This window comes from Balaenoptera borealis, assembly GCF_965194805.1.
Source record: "Balaenoptera borealis genome assembly, chromosome: 15".
Classification (NCBI taxonomy): Eukaryota; Metazoa; Chordata; class Mammalia; order Artiodactyla; family Balaenopteridae; genus Balaenoptera; species Balaenoptera borealis.
In genome coordinates, this window is record NC_138871.1 from 33710622 (window position 1) to 33734405 (window position 23784).

The 23784-nt window shown below is 41.0% G+C and overlaps 2 protein-coding genes across 3 annotated transcripts in view; one reads left to right on the top strand and one right to left on the bottom strand.

Annotated features, from left to right (window-relative positions):
• Positions 1–9725, top strand: part of PPP3R1 (protein phosphatase 3 regulatory subunit B, alpha) — a 57149-nt gene extending 47424 nt beyond the window's left edge. Inside the window, exons 5-6 of the mRNA XM_082356433.1 lie at positions 1296–1480; positions 7592–9725. Of these exons, the coding sequence (XP_082212559.1) occupies positions 1296–1480; positions 7592–7639 (233 nt within the window). The 3' untranslated portion in view covers positions 7640–9725. The remainder of the gene's footprint in view (positions 1–1295; positions 1481–7591) is intronic.
• A 3987-nt stretch (positions 9726–13712) lies between these two features.
• On the bottom strand, positions 13713–23604 carry PNO1 (partner of NOB1 homolog). Of its 2 annotated transcripts, XM_082356411.1 has the most exons (7): positions 23308–23599; positions 22924–23073; positions 20263–20346; positions 20010–20070; positions 19663–19780; positions 15168–15238; positions 13713–14478 (listed from the first exon to the last, which is right to left on the bottom strand). In XM_082356411.1, the coding sequence occupies exons 1-7, from the start codon at positions 23512–23514 to the stop codon at positions 14411–14413; spliced, it is 759 nt and encodes a 252-aa protein (XP_082212537.1). In that variant the 5' UTR covers positions 23515–23599; the 3' UTR covers positions 13713–14410. The 2 variants fall into 2 exon arrangements, with proteins under 2 accessions (XP_082212537.1, XP_082212538.1); XM_082356412.1 differs by lacking the exon at positions 22924–23073 and having other exon boundaries at positions 23308–23604.
• Positions 23605–23784: the final 180 nt, after the last annotated feature.

Consider the following 23784-nt stretch of genomic DNA (forward strand, 5'->3'; position numbering starts at 1 on the left):
ACAGTGTTTTATAAGTTACAGGTGTACAATATAGTGATTCACAATTTTAAAGATTATATTCCATTTATAGTTATTATAAAATGTTGGCATGAAAGTGAGAAGAAATGCTCTAATGTGATTAGGTTAACTTCATTTACACTCGTATTCAGAATTATTTAGCCAGAAGTCCACTATTTTGGTTTACATAGGCTGCCTCTATCATAGGGAACATCTGATATCTTTTTAAAGCATTCAGCTCTTTTTTTTTTTTTTAAAAACATCTTTATTGGAGTATAATTGCTTTACAATGGTGTGTTAGTTTCTGCAGCTCTTAACTAGAGAGATGTTGTATTTAATAACAGTTCTCTGAGGTGCTGGCTATATGCAAACATCCTTTGCAAACGAACTCTTTTTGATATAAATGAGAATAATAGCAATAACAGTTGCTGTCTTTGATTGTATATTATCTCATTCAGTACTGTAAAGAACCTGGGAGGTTAGAACTATTATTAGCCCCAATTTTATATGTGCAGAAAATGAAGCTTAGGAAGGGTAAATAACTTACCTCTAGGCTACACTAATTGGCCAAAGCAGTCTTGACTCCATAGCCCATATACTCTCTTTTTTTTTTAAAGATTTTTTTTATGTAGACCTTTTTTTTAAAAAATTTTTGGCTGCATTGGGTCTTTGTTGCTGTGCGTGGGCTTTCTCTAGTTGCGACTAGCGGGGGCTACTCTTTGTTGCAGTGCATGGGCTTCTCATTGTGGTGGCTTCTCGTTGCAGAGCATGGGCTTTAGCACGTGGGCTTCAGTAGTTGTGGCGCACAGGCTCAGTAGTTGTGGCTCGCGGGCTCTAGAGCGCAGGCTCAGTAGTTGTGGCGTACGGGCTTAGCTGCTCCGTGGCATGTGGGATCTTCCAGGACCATGGCTTGAACCCGTGTCTCCTGCACTGGCAGGCGGATTCAGGGAAGCCCAATGTGGACCATTTTTAAAGTCTTTATTGAATTTGTTACATTGTTGCTTCTGTTTTATGTTTTGGTTTTTTGGCCGTGAGGCATGTGGGATCTTAGCTCCCCAACCAGAGATCAAACCCACCCGTGCATTGGAAGGTGAAGTCTTAACCACTGGACTGCCAGAGAAGTCCCATAGCCCATATACTCTTAACCATTTTCACCTAAAGACATCTCTGGGTAGGAAGGAACTGTCCTCATAGTAGAATTCTAATTGTTTGGCAGCTTATTGTTCTCTCTCTCATTGAAAGTATTCGTTTGTGATTGCCTTTGATTTTGCCATTGATTTTCCTTACTCTCTTTTTAGTTGCTTTCCGTATCTATGACATGGATAAAGATGGCTATATTTCCAATGGGGAACTCTTCCAGGTGCTGAAGATGATGGTGGGGAACAATCTGAAAGATACACAGTTACAGCAAATCGTGGACAAAACCATAATAAATGCAGATAAGGATGGAGATGGAAGAATATCCTTTGAAGAATTCTGTGCTGTAAGTACTTTCATTAGTTACGTTTCATGAAAACATTTTTAATACCACTTAATAGAGAATTCCTTTATTTTGCCCTAGACATTTCTATTTTTGATTTTGCCTAATTGCCCCATATTCAAGGTTTTGAAATGTTCTTTGTTGTAATTGTTACTAATTTTATTCTCAATAATTAATATTCTCAGTGATTGTCTGATAAAACGCCACAAGAATGGTACTAGTAACTTTTACTTATTATTGGTAGCCTCCCAAATGAACAACTAGGTTGTTTGAAAATACTTTTGTGGGAAATATGAGTTCATGAGTTTCAGCTAGGAATCCAGAGGCTTGGTTTCACGAGAACAACAGAAATGGAGTCCCTGTCTGTCTTAAACTCAGCAGCTAGGCATTGTAAAAAGGTGATTTTATTTTTCTAAGCTACTGATGGGTAGGTAGTTCTTGTAATCTGGGGCAAGGGCTCCACAGAGGCGGGGACTACAGTTGTGGGAAGGCCAGACAACTAGCTCTAGGTGGAAACTGGGGCAACGGCTCAGCTTCCATTTTACTGCTTCTCTTCGTTACTCCTGCCCCTAAAGCAAAGATGCTAACTTTTTGATGTGTTAAAAGCAGTTTTAACTGTAAGCTAGAGATACTGGACAATGCAAAGGAAAGGCAAAGATGACAAAGAAAAATGTTTGAAAAATTTCAGTCATGACTGGGAAATCTTTGTATAAAAGATTTTCCTCCTCTTCTTTTCATTTTTTACTTAGACGACACCAGGGAAAACAAATTACTTTGGTTGTGTGTTATATAAGGACTTAAGTATATACTTCAGCATTTAAGTAGACGTTCACGTGATCCTTTAAGGATCTTTCTTCATCTCAAGGGAATACTATCTTTGCATTTTGTTTCAAAAAGTAGAGTGGTGCTCTAGTTTAAAGAACACTCTAGGGGGCTTCCCTGGTAGCGCAGTGGTTGAGAATCTGCCTGCCAGTGCAGGGGACACGGGTTCGAGCCCTGGTCTGGGAAGATCCCACATGCCGCGGAGCGACTAGGCCCATGAGCCACAATTGCTGAGCCTGCGCATCTGGAGCCTGTGCTCCGCAACAAGACAGGCTGCGATAGTGAGAGGCCCGCGCACCGCGATGAAGAGTGGCCCCCTAGAGGCCGCGATAGTGAGAGGCCCGCGCACCGCGATGAAGAGTGGTCCCCGCTTGCCACAACTAGAGAAAGCCCTCACACAGAAACGAAGACCCAACACAGCCATAAATAAATAAAAAATAAATAAATTAAAAGAGTGGCCCCCGCTTGCCGCAACTAGAGAAAGCCCTCACACAGAAACGAAGACCCAACATAGCCATAAATAAATAAATAAATAAATAAATAAATAAATAAATAAATTAAATTAAATTAAATTAAATTAAATTAAAAAACACTCTTAAGTCTTTTTGGAAGAGAGTTAGATAGGCTTGAGCCTTGAGATTTGGAACCCATGCCAGGTGGTACTGCTCTGTGTCCTGTCCCTCCGTTGTGTCTCCTCCCTCACTGTTTTTTTATAAATAAATTAATTAATTTATTTATTTTTGGCTGCGTTGGGTCTTTGTTGCTGTGCGCGGGCTTTCTCTAGGTGTGGCGAGCGGGGGCTACTCTTCGTTGCGGTGCGCGGGCTTCTCATTGTGGTGGCTTCTCTTGTTGCAGAGCGCAGGCTCTAGGCACGTGGGCTTCAGTAGTTGTGGCACATGGGTTCAGTAGTTGTGCCTTGTGGGCTCTAGAGCGAAGGCTGAGTAGTTGTGGTTCACGGGCTTAGTTGCTCCGCGGCATGTGGGATCTTCCCGGATCAGGACTCGAACCCGTGTCCCCTGCATTGGCAGGTGGATTCTTAACCACTGCACCACCAGGGAAGTCCTTCCTCCTTCACTGTTGCCAGCACTTGCTGAAGGACTCCCGTGGACGGGCATCGCATTGTGTGTGACATGAGACCATGCTGGTAGTGGCATCATAGGTAGCAGCCAGTTTTCAAAAGAAGGAAAAAAAAATTAATTCCAAGACTTGAGGGAACAAAACAAGAAAGGGAAACTCTTGACTGGAGTGTTAATGGAAGGGATGTATATAAGTGAAGACTACTTGCATTTAGTAAATATAAACTAAAACTTACATGTAAATCACTTACCAGTGAAAGGAAATTAAAATACATCCGTAGGTATAGAAATGATACTAATTACACTGAAGATATAAGCTAATCTTTGAGTTTGTTTTTCAGCATTTTGTGATAAATTGCCTTTACTTGTATTTTTGGAGGGCATAGTTCAGGAATGAAGAAAAATGTTTTGTGTATTAAGCCAACTTTTTGGAACATTTATCAAGCTCTTAACTTTGGCTTCATTGATTTCTCTTTATTCTGATTTCTTAATCTATAACAGTGAAAGAGAAAGGACAGTTTATGTATGTATGTATGTATGTATGTATGGCTGCATTGGGTCTTCATTGCTGTGCACGGGCTTTCTCTAGTTGCGACGAGCGGAGTCTACTCTTCGTTGTGGTGCGCGGGCTTCTCATTGCGGTAGCTTCTCTTGTTGCGGAGCATGGGTTCTAGGCGCATGGGCTTCAGTAGTTGTGGTGCGTGGGCTCAGTAGTTGTGGCTCATGGGCTCTAGAGCGCAGGCTCAGTAGTTGTGGCACATGGGCTTAATTGCTCCATGGCGTGGGATCTTCCTGGACCAGGGCTTGAACTCGTGTACCCTGCATTGGCAGGTGGATTCTTAACCACTGAGCCACCAGGGAAGTCCCAAGGAAGTTATTTTAAAAGATCACATACTACATATCTACTTTAACAGTTTTCAGAATACTTAACCATGCACAAATATTATAAATGATTAGTGACAGGATTAAAGTTGGTGGATTGAACACATGTATTTACTTTTGCTTCCTCTCATAACTCCACTGAAAATTAAATGGGTTAAAAAGAAAAGGTTATAAACCCACAAGGACCAAGTGAATAGCAGAGAGGATAGTAACTAGATTTGGCAACTTATAAAGTTGAATGGTTAATTGGTTTAGCAGACAGGAGTAAAAATTCGAAGCTAGAAACTTGGAAAGCTGAGAAGCAACTTGGTTTATAAGGTGGAATCCCTGAAAGGCTCAGAAAGTGGTGAGACACTGTAACTGAAACTGGGTGTGAAGGTGAGGCTAACAGGAGAATTGCTTAAAAGTTTAAGAAGCAATTAGAGCAACTTCCCTGGTGGTCCAGTGGTTAAGACTCTGCGCTCCCACTGCAGGGAGCATGGGTTTGATCCCTGGTCAGGGAATTAAGATCCCGCATGCTGCACGGTGTGCCAAAAAGTAAAAGAACAAAATAAATAAATAAAAAGAAGCAATTAGAACACAAGATCTCCTTCCGACTCTGTTTAACTTCTCCTGCACTTTAGTGCGAGATTGGAGAAAGTGAAATAGGGCTGGGTGTGTGTGTGTGTGTGTGTGTGTGTGTGTGTGTGTGTGTGTATGTGTATGTATTGGGGAATCAAGTGAAGATAAGCGTATTTGTATTGTGACACCTCCAGCCTTCTTCTTCTTCCCTAACCTGATTCCCTGGCAGCTAGACTTGTACCCTCCAGGCAAGAGGTGGGACAGCCCTCTTTGGGAAGTCTGATCTCCAGAAATGGTCTTACCTGATCACTCAAAGCACAGCCCACAGTCAACAGCCCCATTTTGTATGTGGAGGCTCTAGTGCCCTTTCCACAGGAGCAGAGAGCCACGGATCACCAGACATTCAAGGAAAGCCTCTAATATGGATTATAGAGATGAGATCAAACCTGAAAAAGAAGCTTGGAGAAGCAGGCTATGCAAGGCCAGTAACAACTTTCAGAGTAGAACAAAAATCTGTCATGGTTATCCTCAGGGATATAATATATTGGATCTTTGAAACAAAAATTGGAGAATATATAAAAGAGCTCTCGGACATTTAAACTTTGAAATACATTCTAGGAGGTCTAACACCCAGATGCTAGGGTTCCAGAAAGAAAATGCAGGGAAGGAAATGTCAAAAATGAATCAAGAAAATATGTCAGAATCAAAAGTAGTTAGCTTCTTTGACCAAAAGGACTTACTAAGTACCCAGCATAGTATATAAAAATAATGTGGGCCTAGGCACGTTGTCATGAAATTTAAAAACAGATGGTTCTACAAACCTCCAATGAGCTAAAGTAGAGGGGTAGGGGAAGGGTGTCATACAAAGATTCAGGAATCATAATGGTGGCAAATTTCTCAGCAGAGTTGGGAACTAGAAGACAACGGAAGCATTGCCTTCACCATTTTGAGGGACAGTTATTTCCAAGTGAGAACTCTCAATAAACTCAAACTAGATGGTAGAAATAAAGACATTTTCAGGTATGCACGGCCTCCCTTTTTGGGAAACTACTGGAGGATGTGCTCCCACTATAAAAAGGTTATAAATCAAAAAAAGAAGACAATGTGGGATCCAGGAAGCAGAAGGTCCAACATGAAAGAAGGAAATCTCTAGGATGATGGTGAAGGAGGACCCATAGATGACAGGCCTGGATTGGAACAGGTTGGAGAGCTCTGGGAGTGATTTCAAGACAGTAAAATTGATAGAATTACATAATATATTTAAGTGCGTTTAGAGCAAAGTTTAGGGTTGAATTAATGATAAATACATAGAACACCTGGCAAAGAAAAAGGTCAGTTATTAACTGTAGCAAAACAAATGTGCAGGAAAGAAAAGGTAACTATAGTACACAGTTCTCTTCTGCTGTAAGTAGTATTCTATATAGTCATAAATAAAATGCTGAATTTCTGTCTAATCAAAAAAAAAAAGATACAACTGTTTGAAGCGTGGGAGAGGTGGGAAGTATATGGGGTAGGAGACAGAAGGGAGAGGTGTGTGTGAAAGTCTAATCTTCATCTTCTGTGGTGGGAAGTCAGCGGGTGATGCCTAAAACTTTGAATCCAAGAAAAAGCAATGTAGGGGTGTTATTTGGAGACCTGTAGGTGAATACTGGGCATCAGCTGAAAATTCTAAATGATTGCCTCTAAGTAAAAAGAAACTTGAGGGCAGGATAGCAAACTGCTGTTTTCATAACAGAAGTTGTAGAACTAGCTGGCTGTTTACGCTTTCTTTTTCAAAAAAAAATTTTTAAGGTTTAAAAATAATACAGATGCAGCTATGCACAACAACGTGGATGAATCTCACAAACGTAACGTTGAGTGAAACAAGCCGGACACAAAAGATTTCATTTATAAAATGTATAAAAGCAGACCAGAGTAACCTATGGTGTTAAATCATGGTAGTGCCCACCTCTGGCGGGCGGTGGCTTGGGAGGAGGGGGGTGGCCAGTGCGGGAAGCGGGCCACGGACGAGCCCCGGTGATGCCCTCCCTGGCTGCTGTTTCCTTGGGTGTTCACTCTGAAAATGCGTCAAGCTGTGAACATTTATGGTTTACTTTCTTTATGTAGGTTATACTTAATAGAACTTATCCCCCAAATAATAAGACAGGTAATTGCACTTTACGTGGCCATGTCAGTATTCACTGAGGTGCCTGCAACAACTTTACAAGTATTTGACTCCATGGGAAAGTCATGTGCAGAAAATTTTATTCATTTGTTACTTTTTGATATATTCTAGAACAGACTGACAGTGAAACCTGCATTTGGTTTCTGACAGGTTTTATGGTAACATCTGGTTATCATTTAATATTAAATTACTAAAGGCCATGTCGAAACGACAGACGAAAGAGTGGGCCAAATCCTGCATGTGGCCTGTTTTGTATGTTTTTGAGCTAAAAAAAGTTTTTTCATTTTAAAGTGGTGTTTTAAAAAAAAAAATGGGAGAAGAAAATTCAAGAGAAACTATATACATGGCCTACAGAGCTTGAAATATTTACCGCCTAGCCCTTTACAGAAAAATTTGCCAGCCCTAGTGCTAGAACACAAGAAAATGTTATCCTAGGAGAAAGAAGCCATGAAAGTTCTAACAAAAGGCAATGCAGGTTTTTAAAAACAACAGCTTCTGGAAATGGCTGAAGTAGTATGCTTTTTAAGCTGTAGTTTTGGTAAGGTGGCTAGATTAGTACAAAGGAGTCCCTTGAACCTGGTCAAGTTTGATTTGTTCTGTCTGTTGCAGGTTGTAGGTGGCCTCGATATTCACAAAAAGATGGTGGTAGACGTGTGACTCTTCTGTAAAGAGTACCACCCAACACTTTTGCTTTCTTCTCCATCTCTGAAGATCTGCTCAAGACGTCCAGCAATGCTCTCTGTGTATTTAAATGGAAGTATTTTTCTCTGTGAAGCCACATTTTCCAACATGAGCCTCATGAAGCCAACTAAGTGTTATTGAACTCTTATTCTCTCAATAACTCAGTGTAGCACTTTAAAGCTGAAGGACAGCAGCATGAAAAGAGCATATCAATGTGGTGAAGAAAGGGAAGGGGTTGGCTTTTTAATTTATTTTTCTTCATCTTTTATAACAAGAAAGTATCTATATATACATATGTAAATATTTATATATAGATATATGTAGCTTTCTATATGTGTAGTAGGTTGGCTTTAATTTAATATACTTGATTCAGAAACAAAATGATAGAGTACAAAAGTGCCAAGCAGAACATTCGACATCCTCACTTTTATTTCACACAGTTTTATATATAGATTGAAGATTGTACGATTTGAGCCGGGTGTTAGGCCAGCTATTTTCCTTTTCCTGCTCTTTCTCTTTTGAGAGATTGACAAAGCATTTGTTAACATCTTATTCTCTACCTTGATTACATTTTTGTAACAGGAGTTTGTAACTTTATTTATACCTATGATATGTTTCCAGGGACTGTGTCTCGTTGCTGTGCAGCTTTGACGACACCTGTGCTTGAGCAGAAAGTATAGTTCAGGGCTGCTGCTCTTGTGTTCACATAGTAACAGCACAGAGCTTACGGCCCACCTCACTCTGTTACTTCATAACTAGGAGCCGTTACATTCATTAGATGTCCCTGAGTAAGTGTCAGTTTGTTGTGATTTTATTCGTAAAGGACAGAAGCGATCTGAGGCAATCCTGATTTATCTCGGACATGACTTATTGAAGAGTTCCTGAAATAATCATGTTAACTGCTTAGGATATCCGTTTATTTGTTTCATTACATGGGTGGTAAATTGTCATTAAACTTATGTTTAAACCATAAATTTCCTTTCTCTGTTTCAAAAGACTTGCAGCTGATCTAAAACTGGTGATATTTAATGTGCATGTGTGTATCTATACACCCACATATACTTATTTATGACTTACATGGGAGAAACCTTACTAATCTATATGCCACAGAAGAGCAAAATTATATCCAAATTTATACCTCTTAAATTTCTTTACCACAAGGCATAGAGAGTGCATGATGGTGTTCTTGATTTGCCCACATATGTAACAGGTAACTTAATAAATTTGTGTGATATAAAAGTAGTGTACCATGTTCCACCACTTGATATTATCCCTTCCCTTTTCTGCAAAGGTACTATTGGCTGGAAGAAGACATTCTGGTTAGCTTTGTAGGACTGTAGTCTTTCCCTATATAGTTTTTCTAGAAAACTGGTTTTATAATCATGAGTGGGAAAAGGCAGGTTGAATCAAGAGGAAAGAATCTTAATTTGGGCACACCCGCCTGCCATCGCTGTTCCTTCAACTGAGTGCTGCACGCCATGGGCTCTGTCTGTGAGAGAAATCCCGGTGCTTGGTGTCCTTGCATGACATGGAGTTTTGCATGTAGATCGATTTAAAATATGTACCTCTTGTTTACATAATTTGCATAATTTTAAAACATAATGTTGCCAAACTTTGGAAATGTTAATGTTCAAACTGAAAATCTCCACTACATGTAACTTTCTTCCTCTGGATCAGTACGTGGCTTATAATCCCAGCCAGTGGTTTGATCTGTTCCAGTGTCAACTGCCATGTGCTCTGCTTCAAGGGGGGAACTAGTCTTTTGTGAATTTTTTGTACATAAGTATTTGTTACAAATATTTTAGCAAATGCTTTCTATTTCTCTTGCTTGTGCATATCTTGGCTGGCATTACAGAAAAATAGTGCAAACATTATTTCCTTACTGGGGACTGAGGGTTTTTTCTTTCTTTCTTTTTTTTTTTTTTTTTAGCGTGCGTGGGTCGGTGGGGAGGGATGGTTTATGTTGAATGTTTAGTTTTTCTTCTGCATGAGACATCATGTTGTGGGATCTTTAGAAAACTTCATACTGTATGAATAAGAAAATAAAATATTTGAAACTTGATTGAGTGTATTCACAGTGGTCTTCAGGCTTTCCCAGCCATTGGATAGTCTTTTTTCATTCTTTCAGATTTTTTAAAAACTCTAGTAAGTTGACATTTGATCTTTGACTATGAGCCATAAGTAAGTCCGCTCTGTCACTGGGTGAAAACACAAGTCATCATAATGACCTGCAGAACCCGGTGTGTCACCCTTCCTCTGCTTCCAGCCTCCTTTGCCTCCGTGCTTCCCGAAGACTTTGGCATGCTTCCTCTGTGGGCCTGTGCACCGTCTCTTCCCCCCCCCCCCCCCCCCGGCTACCCACAGGGAATGCTTCCAAGGGTTTCAGCCGTGTCCTGGTTTAACAGGAACTCTCCTGGCCACCATTTAAACACACTAATACACCTGATTCTCCTTTACCCCACTGTTTTCTTCCATAGCATTTAACCTTTTCTGACATGATTCACTTAAGCATTTTGTATTTGTCTTCCCCAGTTATGGAAATGACATGAATGAAAGCTCCCCAAGGGCAGGGATTTCTGTCCCTTGTTCACTGATAGACCTGGTTGTCTAGATTCTGCCTAGTTCTTAGTGTTTAATAAATACGAAATCAATGAATTAGGTAATAGACACCTTGTTTCTACAGGTTGTGATGTTAAATTCTATCCACTACTTTCTCACTCTTCATAAAAGGTAAGCATTAGTATAATTTTGAGACTTATTCATTCAACAGCTCTGTAGGGTTCCTACGCCATGCCTGCGCTGTAATAAGCACTTGAGGTTCTTGTGACAGGAAATGATGTACCTGGCCCAGATGAATGATGGGCTCTTGGTGTTCTATATATACCCAAGACACCCATATCGTCAGGCATGCACTAGTTATGAGATACTATGCACTGGATTCCTTGGCTCTTTGAACTAGGAGTATAAGTTAGTTAGGCCTAAACCAATAGTTAACATTTTAAACCCTAGGTCTCCCTTTCTTTACCTAGTTCTAATGGTCTTAAGAGTAGAAAAGATGACAAAGTGAAACAGCAATGCACGGAATGGGAGAAAATATTTGTAAATCACGTATCTGCTAAGAGATTGCTATCTAGAATATGTAAAGGCTGCGACTCAAAAACCACCTGATTAAAAAGTGGGCAAAAGGACGTGAATAGATATTTCTCCAGAAAGATACACAAATGGCTAACACCACATGAAAAGATGCTCAATATCACTAGTCATTATGGAGATGCAAATTAAAACAAGATACCACTTCATACCCATTCGCATTGCCATTAGCAAAATAAAAGTGTTGGTAAGGATATGAAGCAACTGGAAGGCTTGTGCATTGCTGGTGTGGATATCAAATGGTGTAGTCATTGTGGAAAATGGTATAATGGTTCCTCAAACACAGATTTACCATATGACCCAGCAATTCCACTTCAGGACACTTGCCCAAGAGAAGTGGCAGTAGGGACTAAAAGAGGTGTTTGCACACGCATGTTCACAGCGGCATTATTCACAGTAGCCGAAACTTGAAAGCAACCAAAACACCCATGACAGATGATGGATAATCAAAATGTGGTATACACATACAATGGGATGTTATTCAGCCATGAAAGGAAGGAAATTTTGACACATGCTGTAACACGGATGAACTTTGAAGACATGCTAAGAAAAAAGAGCCAGTCACAAAAGAACAAATACTGTATTTTTTATATAAGTTCCTGGAGTTGCCAAACTCATAGAGACAGAAAGTAGAATGGTGGTTCCCAAGGGCCAGGAGGAGGGGGAAGTAGGGAGTGAGTTAGTGTTGAATGGGTACACTGTCAGATGGGGAAGATCAAAGTTCTGGAAATGGTGGATGGTTGCATGAGAACGTACTTAGTGTCACTGAGCTGTACAGTTCGAGATAGCTAGAATGGTGAATCATGTATATTTTACCACAGTTTAAAAGGAAAGAGTAGACAAGATGGTAGAAATCTTTCTGGATACTTTCCAGGACTTAGAAAGAAATGCTGTTCAAGCTCATATATGTCTTGAAACAATTTTTTTTTGTTTTATAGAATGGATTTTTTTTTTTTTTTTTTTGGCTGCATTGGGTCTTCGCTGCTGCACGCGGGTTTTTCTCTAGTTGCGGCGAGCGGGGGCTACTCTTCGTTGCGGTGCGCAGGCTTCTCTTACTGCGGAGCACGGGCTCTAGGCGTGCGGGCTTCAGTAGTTGTGGCTCGCATGTTCCAGAGCGCAGGCTCAGTAGTTGTGGGGCATGGGCTTAGTTGCTGCACGGCATGTGGGCTCCTTCCGGACCAGGGCTCGAACCGGTGTCCCCTGCATTGGCAGGCGGATTCTTAACCACTGCGCCACCAGGGAAGTCCTTGAAACAATTCTTAGTTTTCAAAAATTCCCACATGCTCAAAAATCGCTCATTACATTAGCTCACATTTTAAGCTAAAGTCCACTGCCACTTCAACCTTTTACTAACCTTGGGCATTATAAATTTATCAGCTAACCAGATCAAATTAGAGAGTCCTTGCTCTCCCAAACCTCCTTCAGATTACTGGTGTCTTTGAAGATTACTGATTTCTTTCACCAAATGAGTAATTAACATTTGTATAATACAAGCATTTTGCAAGTTGTAGGATGGTTATGTAACGTACACTGTCACCGTGTACTCAATAATCTAACATTAAGCATGCTGTCCCATGGCTCTGGAATCAGGAAAATCAGGTCTCTTTCTCAGATGCTCAATGAACATGAGCTTTCTTCTGTAGATAGGATGAGAATTGGAGTCCAAATCTTCCGGCATGACTAGGAGGAAACACCAAGGTCTCTTCCCTTACCGACCACTGAATATCTAAGAAAATACTCCTCTTTCATGCCCGTTCCCCAGCCAAGTAGCAATTAATATGTTAATAAACTGTTGTTTATTATCCGAAATTGTACTAAATACTGAGAAGCTAAAGATCAGAGGCTTTAGGGTGGGAGGCAGACACTAAAATAATCACAGGATAGCATGACAGATGCCATAGAAACATGGATACGCATTGCTAAGGTTTTCGGTATTAGATTTCATGTCCAGGCCTTAGAGGAGAATTTGAAGAAGTGATTTGATCCAGGTCAAGATCAACTCCCACTGCAACTACCACTGTGATGCAGTCAGATTTATTACCTCTATTTTTTCTTCATTATTCCATTCCAGGAATTAGCTGGGTTTCCTCTAACATTTTGTTTCCCTTTCAAGCCCCAAGCCAGTGCTGATTCCCTGGGGGGTGGGGATGTTTGCCCAGGGAGAGGCCCAAAACTCAAGACGGTAAAAGTTCAGTATCCCAAATTTTAGCAACTGCCAAAGAAATATATTTGCTCTTATATTACTGATAGTTCTAACTATGTAAAAAATCTTCAAAAGGAAGTAAATGCAAACAATACCAAAAGATTACTTCACTTTAACATAGAAAACCCGTGTTTTTCCAATCAAAATTATGCTCTTTAAGAATCAACACAAAACGTTTATGGTTACGTAGTGATGGTTCATCTCAGCACAGCGCTTTGGAAACCTGATTAAAATTGTGGACCCATTCCTTAGAAAAGTACACCCTAAGTACTCATAATTTTGCATATAACTTCCTGGACAAAGCGTGGGGGGTAGGCGAGTACCTCCTGAAGCCTTTGCAGGCTCCAGAATAAGACAGTCCCAACAAATTCCTTTTCAAAAGGATATGAGTAAAATGATATCAACATACACATACACTCTCCATGCTGTTGTGTTGCCAAAGGATAAAAAAATTACTGCTGGGACATTTCCAGCAATTTCCCACTGGATTCCCACTGTAATATTAAGTATATCTAATCCCAATGCAATGTACAAACTAGTTTGGGACAGTGGCACATGTAACTAATAGAAAGCTTAATAGCAATACTTAAAAACAACACTTTTTCTAGTTCTTACATGTACTTTCTAATACTATCATTAAAGTTTAAAGTTCTGGTCAAGGGTTGTAGAGATGTACAAGAGAATAACATCACACAGTTTAATGAAGTGGGTTCCTTTCATTTAAATGCATAATATAAATCAGAACATTTAGGCAGACACCTGTTAAAACAATCTATTACATTTGCAGAATATAGTAGTTTTCTTAGGGGTAGAAATATTCTTTTATCATATTTCACCTTTACTACTTAGAAGAAGTATACCCAAACACTGGTAAGGTCTGACTGCTTTCATTAAACACTTATTTAAAAAATAAAACTCTTTCCTCACATCAACCTTGTGATGTAGTCTTTAATTTTACAAACTGCAAAAATAGGTACAAATATTAGCCTTCCTTGGTTCACAGAGTATATCCAAACTGCTGCTTATAACCTGGATCTAAAATATTCACACACCATCCAGTATTAAGGGTCACAAGTCAGAGAGGTTTTCTGAGATAATTCTTTTATTACAACTCATAGAGAAGAAATAACTTTTTATAAATTTATAAACAAAAAATTAGAAGCTAATATAGAAATGTTTTTTTAAATAAGTTTCCCTCCAAATGAGAGGATTATAAACTATGCAAATCTACATGTGATTTAAAATGGAAAAAATAAATTATACTTAATGTGCTAGTATAAATAATGGTATCCATGACTGAAAAGGTCTTCACATGGTGTCTGGTGACCACTTGTAGAGGGGAAAGGCTTTTTCTCTAGAGTTCAAAGACAAGATAAGAAGTCTCTGATTTGAAATCAGAATCGGTCTGCCGCTCTGCTAGCCACAGCACGAATATTGCCATAAACCTTTGATGGAGGATTTCCTGCAGGAGAAAATAAAAAAGCTTATCCACACGTATACATATAGACGCTACATGGAAAATGGTCTGCAACTCTACAAAGGACAGGGACATGTTCCACTGGATCTACCTTAAATTAACAAAAGAACCATAAAGGAAACCACATAAATATTCTCCAAAGAACATTTTAAATCCTAACAGCCAAAGACACTGAGTTGTCAAAACGTTTCGAAAAGCAGCCAGTCAGACCTGGGCACAACTGACCTGGGCACCGTGGTGAATCCCACACATTTCCCGAGCGAGCGCTACAACCCACGGCTCTGAGCGCAAGTGCCTGTACGTCGTGGTTTGGAAATGGGACTAAGTAGGTCGATTAAGATGACTGACGCTACCCAGCGGCTCCCTTTTGGCTGAACCTACAACAACGCTGCTGCTGTCCTGGAAGGGCTCCGTACTGCACCTCATCAGGGGACGCAGCGACGATGTAAGCAGTGTCATCCAATAAACCCTTTCTCTCGGGCTTGCAGATGGAATCCAAGCAAAGATATTCCTGCTTTCTCTCTGGGCCCACATTTGCCAACCCCCAAGCAAGTTTCTGCTTGCTACCTTTATCATCACCCTGACCCTAAAGTGATCTGCAAATGTGATCTGAGTTCCTCAATTCCCTGTTCTTTTCTTTCAGAGAAAACACCATAGGAAGAAACTGCTGTTACCCAGGATGAGGTTGCAGAGGGCAGTTCTTGCCATCTTGATGTTTTGGAAAGAACCGAGGATGTGAACTTTCCTGCAAGAGATAAAGTGAGACAGGTCAGCAACAAAAAGCATTTCCTTCACTAAGTCCCATGATCCAGAAACTCTGGAAACTCATGATAGATACAGATGCCTAAAGAAAGGTGGTGGTGATGGTTGCACAACTGTAAGTATACTGAAAACCACTCTGAAGGGGAATGATAAGTGCATTAGATCCCAGTAGAAAATTATGAGGGAAAGACATGAAAAATTAAAAAACAAAACTCAGTTCTTTAAGACGCTTGGTGAACAATGGCTCCTATCCACTGAGTGCTCTCCAATACGCTAGGGCTTTACATACATGTTCTCATTTCATCCTCACATGAGCTTTATCAGGCAGAAGTTATTCCCACTTTACATATGAGGAAACAAGTTCGTGAGAAATCAAAACACCTGTCCGAGATGACACACTGGCAGAGCTGGGAATATTAAAGTACCCAGATGCAGGTAATACTGTACTTAGTTAAAACATATTTGTATTTTAACTGCAAAGCTTTCTAAAGATTATTTAGGGACTTCCCTGGTGGCGCAGTGGTTAAGAATCCGCGTGCCAATTCAGGGGACATGGGTTCGATCCCTGGCCCGGGACGATCCCACATGCCGCAGAGCAACTAAGTCCATGAGCCACAACTACTGAGTCTGCGCTCTAGAGCCCGCGTGCCACAACTACTGAAGCCCGCGTGCCTACAGCCCGTGCTCCGCAACAAGAGAAGCCACCGCAATGAGAAGCCCACTCGCTGCAACTAGAGAAAGCCTGCATGCAGCAACGAAGACCCAACACAGCCAAATATAAATAAATAAAAATACATTAAAAAAAAAAAAAGATTTAAGATTCTTTAAATTTCTTCACTACTCTCTGAAGATCATCCAGACCTTTTTAATGGGCATTCCTTGCCGAATGGTTCAAATTAGACTGACAATATAGCATTTTGCTTTTCTGAGCCCATCTTCCAAAATATCAGTAAACTTAGTAAACTGACACCAAAATCTTCAGGGGGGGAAGTCAAACAGAACCGTCTCCCTTCCACAGGCTCAGGCATTTCTGAAATTGGGGTGAAACTGAGGCTAAAAACAAGAGAATTAGTTGAAGTCTGTTCCGGATGATCCCCAGGTTTCCTTCCCCACTCCGGGCAGCCAGCCAACCGCCCTACTACCCCTCTGTAACTCTGGTAAAATTAAGGGGTGGGGCTGCTCACTGCAGAAGGGGAAAGACCTGGGGTCTGGGCCAGGGGCACCAGGCACAGTGGAAGCAGGAGCACCATGACGAAAACGGGGGCACTGTCAAGCAAACGTCTGCACAATGAGCGGTGAGACTTCCAACTGTCTTCCGTAACTGGGCTCCAGAAGTCTGTCAGCAGAGAGACTGGAGAATACTTCTCTGGGGAACCTGGCCTGCTCAATGGGAGCGACTAAAGAGACCGACATCAGGGTTTCCCCAAAGACACAGCCTGGCAGTCATCCTAAGTGAAGCCGACAGGCCACCAGCCCCCCATCCCCAGCCCACCCGCAAGCATCCCGAGCCCAGGTTTCTAGTCTGCTCCTTATGGCCCCACTCTTAACATGTGACGCCCACACTGAGGAACCAGAATCCGAGGAAAGCATCCAGTGCAAAAGAGTAGAAGGCACAACCAGCAAGCGGAATAAAGCAGTACAGAAACAGAAACTGCAGGGAGAAAAGAAGAAAAACAAACCAAAGAAACCCCAAAACCAGTGAGATGAGAAAAGCAATTTTCAGGCACTCGTGAATGAACAACAGGATGTTAAGAAAACTGAATAGAAGGATTAGAAGATGAAGTTGCAGGAAGGAATTCTGAATGAGAATGATTTACAACAGACTTGTATGCTCGGCCAGAATAGAAGACATCTTCCCAACCAGGTCTCACAAAATGTCCTTCCTGTGCTAAGCGAGCTCCAGGACTACCTACGCCACCAAAACAAGGAGGACGCAGGACACAGAATCCAAGAACCGAGGGATTCAAACACCAGAGGGGCAATGGTGAAAGAAGGAGCCGGGATGGCAGCTGTGTGCCAGGCAGAGGGTAGCAGTGCTTCTGGAACAGAAGGCTCCAGGAGAGATTTCTAAACTGTCTGACGCATCTGAGTCCACCAAGCGGAGATACAGACAATGTATGGCTTTCTATTCAGTTAGTACGCTGAAATGTTGAGAAAGCACACAGAAACATAAGAATTATTTCTTCACGTGACAACAAAGTTGCAGAGGACAGATAAAGTAACCACAGTACACCACCTGGCTCAGCTGTTAATACCCTGAGCACCGATTTCATGCTCAGGTAACACTGAGCTTGAGTCGAACCAAACCCACAGTGTAGAGGGAGGGGCAAGCAAACGGGACCGCTGGGAAGGGTGAGCATGCGGGCGGAGGTGGGGAAGTCCAAAAGAGAAATCTTCATCTTTCACAGGAGAAAAGCAACAGTGAATCTGAGGGGAAAAAATTAAGCTGCTGTACAAAGATATTTGGAAATACAGAGGAAAAATAACTTTTACAAATTAGCTAGCTGAACTTGAAGACCTGAAATTTCCTCCCTCAGAGGAGGGGGAAATGGAAGCAGACAGGAGGAATTTTTTTAAAGTATGCATATGTGTAACTTCGATAAAAACAAAATTCTGTGAAGTACAGCATGAAAGATGAGGAGGTACAGAAGCAAGGATACATACAGCGTGAGTAGTTTTGCTGCTAAAACAACCAAAGCAATGGGGCAGTAGTTGGAATGGCATACAGGTCTCAGGACACACAGGCAACATTCTTTCCCATTCGATATCCTGAATGTATCTGGAACAAATGGTTTTCAGTTTTATATTTTGTTCACATTCTACTGTGATCTTTGCCAGGTTTTCAGCAACTCATCAAAAATAACATTTATGGGTGCATAACAGTCCATCTTATGGCTGTATCACAACTAATATAAATTGTTGAACATGTGGATTCCAATTAGCCTATTTACAGCAAAAACTGCAAGACAGTACATTTCTTTGCCAGTACTTGGCACTGAAAAAAACCTACTACTAACCCCCAACAAAATGGAGAAACTTGAAACAACACGCTAATTAAAAGAAGCCATGTAACAAAGACTACATATTGTGTATTTCCACCTATATATGAATTTCGAGAAAAGGCAAAACCATAGTGACAGAAAGGAGATGAGTGATTGCCTGGGAATTGGGAGGGGCTGAAAAGATGCACAAGGAACTTTTGGGGTCATGGAAATGAGCGCGGTGGGATCACAGGACTGCAGAGTATTTGCCAAAAACCCATGGAATTATATACCTAAAACAGGTGACTTTAATTGTATGTAAACCATACTGTAATACAGCTGTTTAAAAAATTAGTTCAATGAGTAAATTTTAAGTTAACCCTTAGAAATACACTGATACATTTATAAATTATAAACTTAATATGATGTGTTAACCATAATTGGACTAGCAAATCAGTTACATTTTAAAATTTCTAAACTAACAAAAACTTTTAGGGCTGTTTATGATATTTTAAAGTGTGGTAAACATTTCAATTTTTGAAATTTCTAGTTCAAAAGAGCTTTTCCCATGGCTCTGTGGTCCCAACTCCAGGCTCAAGTCATAAAAGGTCAAAATTATAACACACCTGTCTTCAGGTAAACAGGGCCACCAACGTAGTGTTAATAGTTTTCTATTTACAGTATGAAAAAGAGTCTAAAATTCAGATTCGAATATAATGGTGAGCCCCTTGGTTCAGAGCAAAGATGAGATGATTTTAAATAAAATTATTTCTGGATTTAGCAGTAGGCAGGTCCCTGCTCCTCTCAGTCAACTGCTTCGTTTCCCAACTTCACGGCATTAAATAATCTCTGCGCCATCTGCCAGTAACCCCAAGCTGGCAACACAGCGGCTTCAACCTCCAGCAGGGAAGGGTAATCCCAGCTTGACTTCCTGCACCCTTATTTTAAGCCTGTATCATCTTATTGATGTTCACATATAACTGCTCTCTAGTTTTTCCCACAATGTGCAATGCTCACCTTCCTTTTATGAAAGGCCTTTACATATACGTGCATGTGTGTGTATATACATTTATGTTTTTCTTTTTTAAAGGAAAGCCTCATGATGGCATTCAACACACTCCTTGCTCTCCTCTACTGATTTAATAGATTCTCCTGAGATACTATTTCAATCTTCACCTGTCATATAATTTCTTTTAACAGTGATTCTAAACATTTCCTTCATTACTAATTGAGAAAAAAGCTATAATATCTAAGATTTTCTCAACTAAATCTGTTTTCAAAGTAGGTAACTATTCATCCAGAACCATATCCTGACAAAGATTTAGTGGCTACGTTATACGTTAAATACAATCTTTATCACTTCTTGAAACCAGCAAACGATCAACTATAAATTATGACAATAATTTTCTCAAGATCACATACTTACACATCAGCTAAAACTATCCGCGTCCGTGTCACGTTCTCGATGGTGAATTTGGTTTTTCCTCCTTTGCCAGCGATTCTTCCTATTGCCCTCGACAGGTGGTCTCCCTTTAAGGGCTTAACTAAATGAGAAAAGCAAGACCTCAGGAGGGAAGCCATCCCAGCATCACCCACTTCCATGGGAAGTTTAATCATTAGCCAAATTTCCCTACTGAAAGACACGCATTTTTGAAAAAGCTGCTAATAATGCGACTCAACTGATGTGACTGGAAAGCTGAGACTCAGGTACAAGACAAAGCAATACAAAAGTACCACCCAGTAGATCATGTGAAAAAACCACCATACACTCACCATCTGTAATTTCAAAAGACTCTAGGAAGAGGTCATCCAACCTAATGAGGGCAAGTGCGTCCTACAATACAGAAATACATACTGTGAAGCTCTTCCATTCACGCACCTGCGAATGAGTGTTAAGCTAACTCTCATAAATTGTAGAACTACAACACTCAAATTAAAAAACAAACAAAAAAATGCCCAAATCCATCAAAACTGTCATATGGCGTATTTTCCGAGCCCCCATTTCAGATATCATGAAATCACTCACCTCTACCTGAAACCCAAGAAGAAAGGCTTTCACAAAATCAGCTGCTTTTGTCAGAGCGCTAACATCTTTGGTTTCTTTACAAGTCTGTTAAAAAAAAAAAAAAAAAAAAAAAAAAAAAAAGGTGTGGTAGGGAGCACAAATTATAGCTTGGAATGAAAAAGATAATATTCTAACAAACTACTAGGGTTGACCTTTCCAATTATTATAATTTCCTTCACCACCACCCTTCCCCAATATATTCTCTATGACCCAGTTTTTGGTGAGGTAAGTATTGTGTTTAATTTTCAAAACAAAACTTTGCTAACTCCAGAACTGGGCAGTGCCCCCTAAAGACTGTCAAATGACTGACTGTACTCCAAGGCTGATCTGACTCTGGAGTTACCAGCAAGATTCCCCCAATGGCTCCCATTCTGAAGGACCTCCATCCTCGGCCCATCTCCACCCAAGCTGGTCCTCTTTTCTCCTTCAATGCAGTCTCCCTGTGAGTCCTGATCTAATCTCCTGACTTCAGCCATCATTCCTGTGCTGATGTTTCTTTCCCAAAGCAACAACTCTAGTACTAATTACCAAGAATGGTTTAAGCAGGGATCCTGCCCTCAAACAGTTTATTCGATAATCACAGATATAGGTGCTATTCATAAAATGCCCATCTCTGTAAATGATGTGTACTACAAAGGTGCTTGACACGCTATAGCTCTAATCGTCATGTCAACCTAAATTTAAGTAAGATAAATAGCTTTATATTTGAGGAAACTAAAGTACCAAAAAGTGAAAAAATAAGATTTGAACACAGATCTGATTCCAAAACCATCATTTCTCCTCCCCCACACAGACTCACAATCGAGTTGAGGAGACCACGTATTTGACAAATTTGAAACATACAGGGCTGCGTAATGGCACATTTAAAACTAAACCCCAGTCGCAATTCTATATGTGACTTTAGGCAAGTCCCATGAATGCTCTAGGTCTTAAGTTTTCTCATCTGTAAAATAAGGAGGTTGGAATGGAAGAGTCCCTACTAGCATTAATGACTTTGGCCAAGAAACTCCTTGGCAAGTTTCCTCACATCTGTTAGATGGGGTATGTCATCTACCTCACAGGGCTGTCCTGAAGACCAAAATGATGTAGTGCCTGCCAAACACCGCTATGTGTCTGGCACAAAGCAGTATCAACAAATGTCAGTGGAATCCAAATTGATGGTGCTGCAATTCATAAGACAGTTAAGCACAATAAACGTTTAGGCCCTGAAGACAAGATTGAAAAATGGACTGATGGTAAAGGAGAAAGAACTTGAGCTAGACCCTGAAAGATGATGAAACTGAGGAAGAAAAAGGGAGTAGGGAGGAGAGGGCCTTCAGAGAGCAAATCCATCCGTAATGACAGACAGAAAAATGTTCAAAGAGATGGTGAGAGAACTTGGGAATGAGACTCCTACTTGAAAGGCAAATTCAGTCAAAAACTTTTATCTTTCAGAAATACTGAAGATACCAAGATATCAATAAAACCCGTGTGGTCTGAGAAAATTAATCTGGCTCTGGCATAGAGGACAGAGTGGTGAAAGGAGGTTTAAAGCAATGAGGTAAAGGAAACTTATAAGCAAACAAGAGGTTTTGGCAGAAAGCCATAAAAACCTGAATGAAAGTGCCAATGGGAACAAAGAGGAATTCTACTGTCAAGTTCTGTATTTTAAACTTTGCCAACTATTTAACCAGTGCCTCTTTGCTTTATTCCATTATTCTAGTCTTTCAAGAGAGATGAGTCTATACCAGTCCTGATAATGAATCCTTAAAAAGGAAGACATAATTACTTTTGGTCACTGATTTTGATACAAAATTGGCAGTCTGAAAAAAAAACCCCTGGCTTCCCTGGTGGTGCAGTGGTTAGGAATCTGCCTGCCAGTGCAAGGGACAGGGGTTCGAGCCCTGATCCGGGAAGATCCCACATGCCGCGGAGCAACTAAGCCCGCGAGCCATAACTACTGAGCCCGTGCGCCACAACTACTGAAGCCCGCGTGCCTAGAGCCCATGCTCCCCAACAAGAGAAGCCACCACAGTGAGCAGCCCGCGCACCTCAACGAAGAGTAGCCCCGCTCGTTGCAACTAGAGAAAGCCCGCACGCAGCAACGAAGACCCAACACAGCCAAAAATAAATAAATAAATAATTTTTAAAAAACCCTAAGTTTACTAATTTTATTTGTCTAACTCCTAGACTGACATCATGGAATGAACAAATGAATAAGTAAACACATTTATACATAATTTACACTTATTCTTAAAATAATACTTTTTTCAAAAAAATACCACTAAAATATATAGCACCTGTACTGCAGCAAGTACTTTGTTGCTTATTTAAATACTTCTGTTTATGGCAACCTCTTTACTAAGCCTTTTCTCAATTAAAACAGAACGTTATTAAAAGTCTTCTAAGACACAGCTGGTATTTTAGTATGATTTCAGTCCGAACTTATGAATTCAACTAATAATTGTGTTGTATGCAGATTTTGAAGGCATTTGAGAGGTTCAAACACTAAAATATATTAGAAAACTGGAAGAAAATCATTCAACAAAATAAGCCTCATTAAGGAAAGTCTATTCATGCCTTTTCATCCCCGTAGAAAAGAGAAACCGCAGTATATTTGAAAATGGTTAATATTATCCTCACCCTGATTTCTATATTCCTCGATTTCAAGTTAAAGCGTATCTGAAGTCCCAAATGCTCCACAATAGGAGTAAATATCTTCATCCAGTTCTCTTTTAAGGGAGTGTATCTGTTAGCTGGGACTGGAATTTTTCTGGTTTCTTCTTTCCCACCCTATGATACAAGAAAACACAACTCAGGAGTTGTCTGGAGGAATAGGAGGTGGGTGGAGATATGAAACAACAGCTGATTATCAAAAAGCCTCCTTTAACTGGACAAATTAAACATCAGGAGAATCACCTCTCTAAGAGCTTCACGCCAGAAGAAGCTTCAACATCACCCAGAGGCCACCGTCCTGACCCGCCTCTGGCCCCTGCCCCGTTCCTGTCCCTCGGTCCCCGCCAGTACCAGAAACCCGTCCCCGGAGAGGGGCGGGAAGAAAGGCCTCTTGGCGGGCCGGGCCTCCTCGGTGTCCATGCGGGACGCGTCCCCGCCCTCCTCCGCCGCGGACAGCTGCTCAGCCTGCCGTTTCTTCGCCCGCCGGCCACCTTTTCGGGTGACCTGGGTGAAGCCGGCCTCGGCCAAGGGACTCTGTGCCTCCATCTCGGATTGCATCCTCAACAAACTCCAGCGCCAGCGGAAGCTTGAGGCTCGAACACGTGCGGGGCTGTACGGCGCAGGCGCGCCTCGCAGGACCCAGCCTTCGCCAACCAGCCCTAGGGCTCCGCCCCCTTCCCTAAGAAGTCCCATTCAGGGGACCTGAAGCAGGAGTTTGTATGTGTTTGTTGGGGAGGGGGAAGGGCTGTCCTAAAATATGACTGATTCTTATGGTCACCCTCTGCCCCGCCGCTCGCAGCCAAAACGTTTTGTAATCTCTAACCTATA

What these genes read in the sequence shown, in the direction of transcription:
- PNO1 (XM_082356411.1), bottom strand. Translation starts at nt 23,514, where the DNA reads ATGCAATCCGAGATGGAGGCACAGAGTCCCTTGGCCGAGGCCGGCTTC. An exon ending in CGAGGAATATAGAAATCAGG is followed by an intron (nt 20,347 to 22,923) that starts GTGAGGATAATA and finishes TTTTTTTAACAG; the next exon opens with ACTTGTAAAGAAACCAAAGA. An exon ending in GTCTTTTGAAATTACAGATG is followed by an intron (nt 19,781 to 20,009) that starts GTGAGTGTATGG and finishes TTTCTCATTTAG; the next exon opens with TTAAGCCCTTAAAGGGAGAC.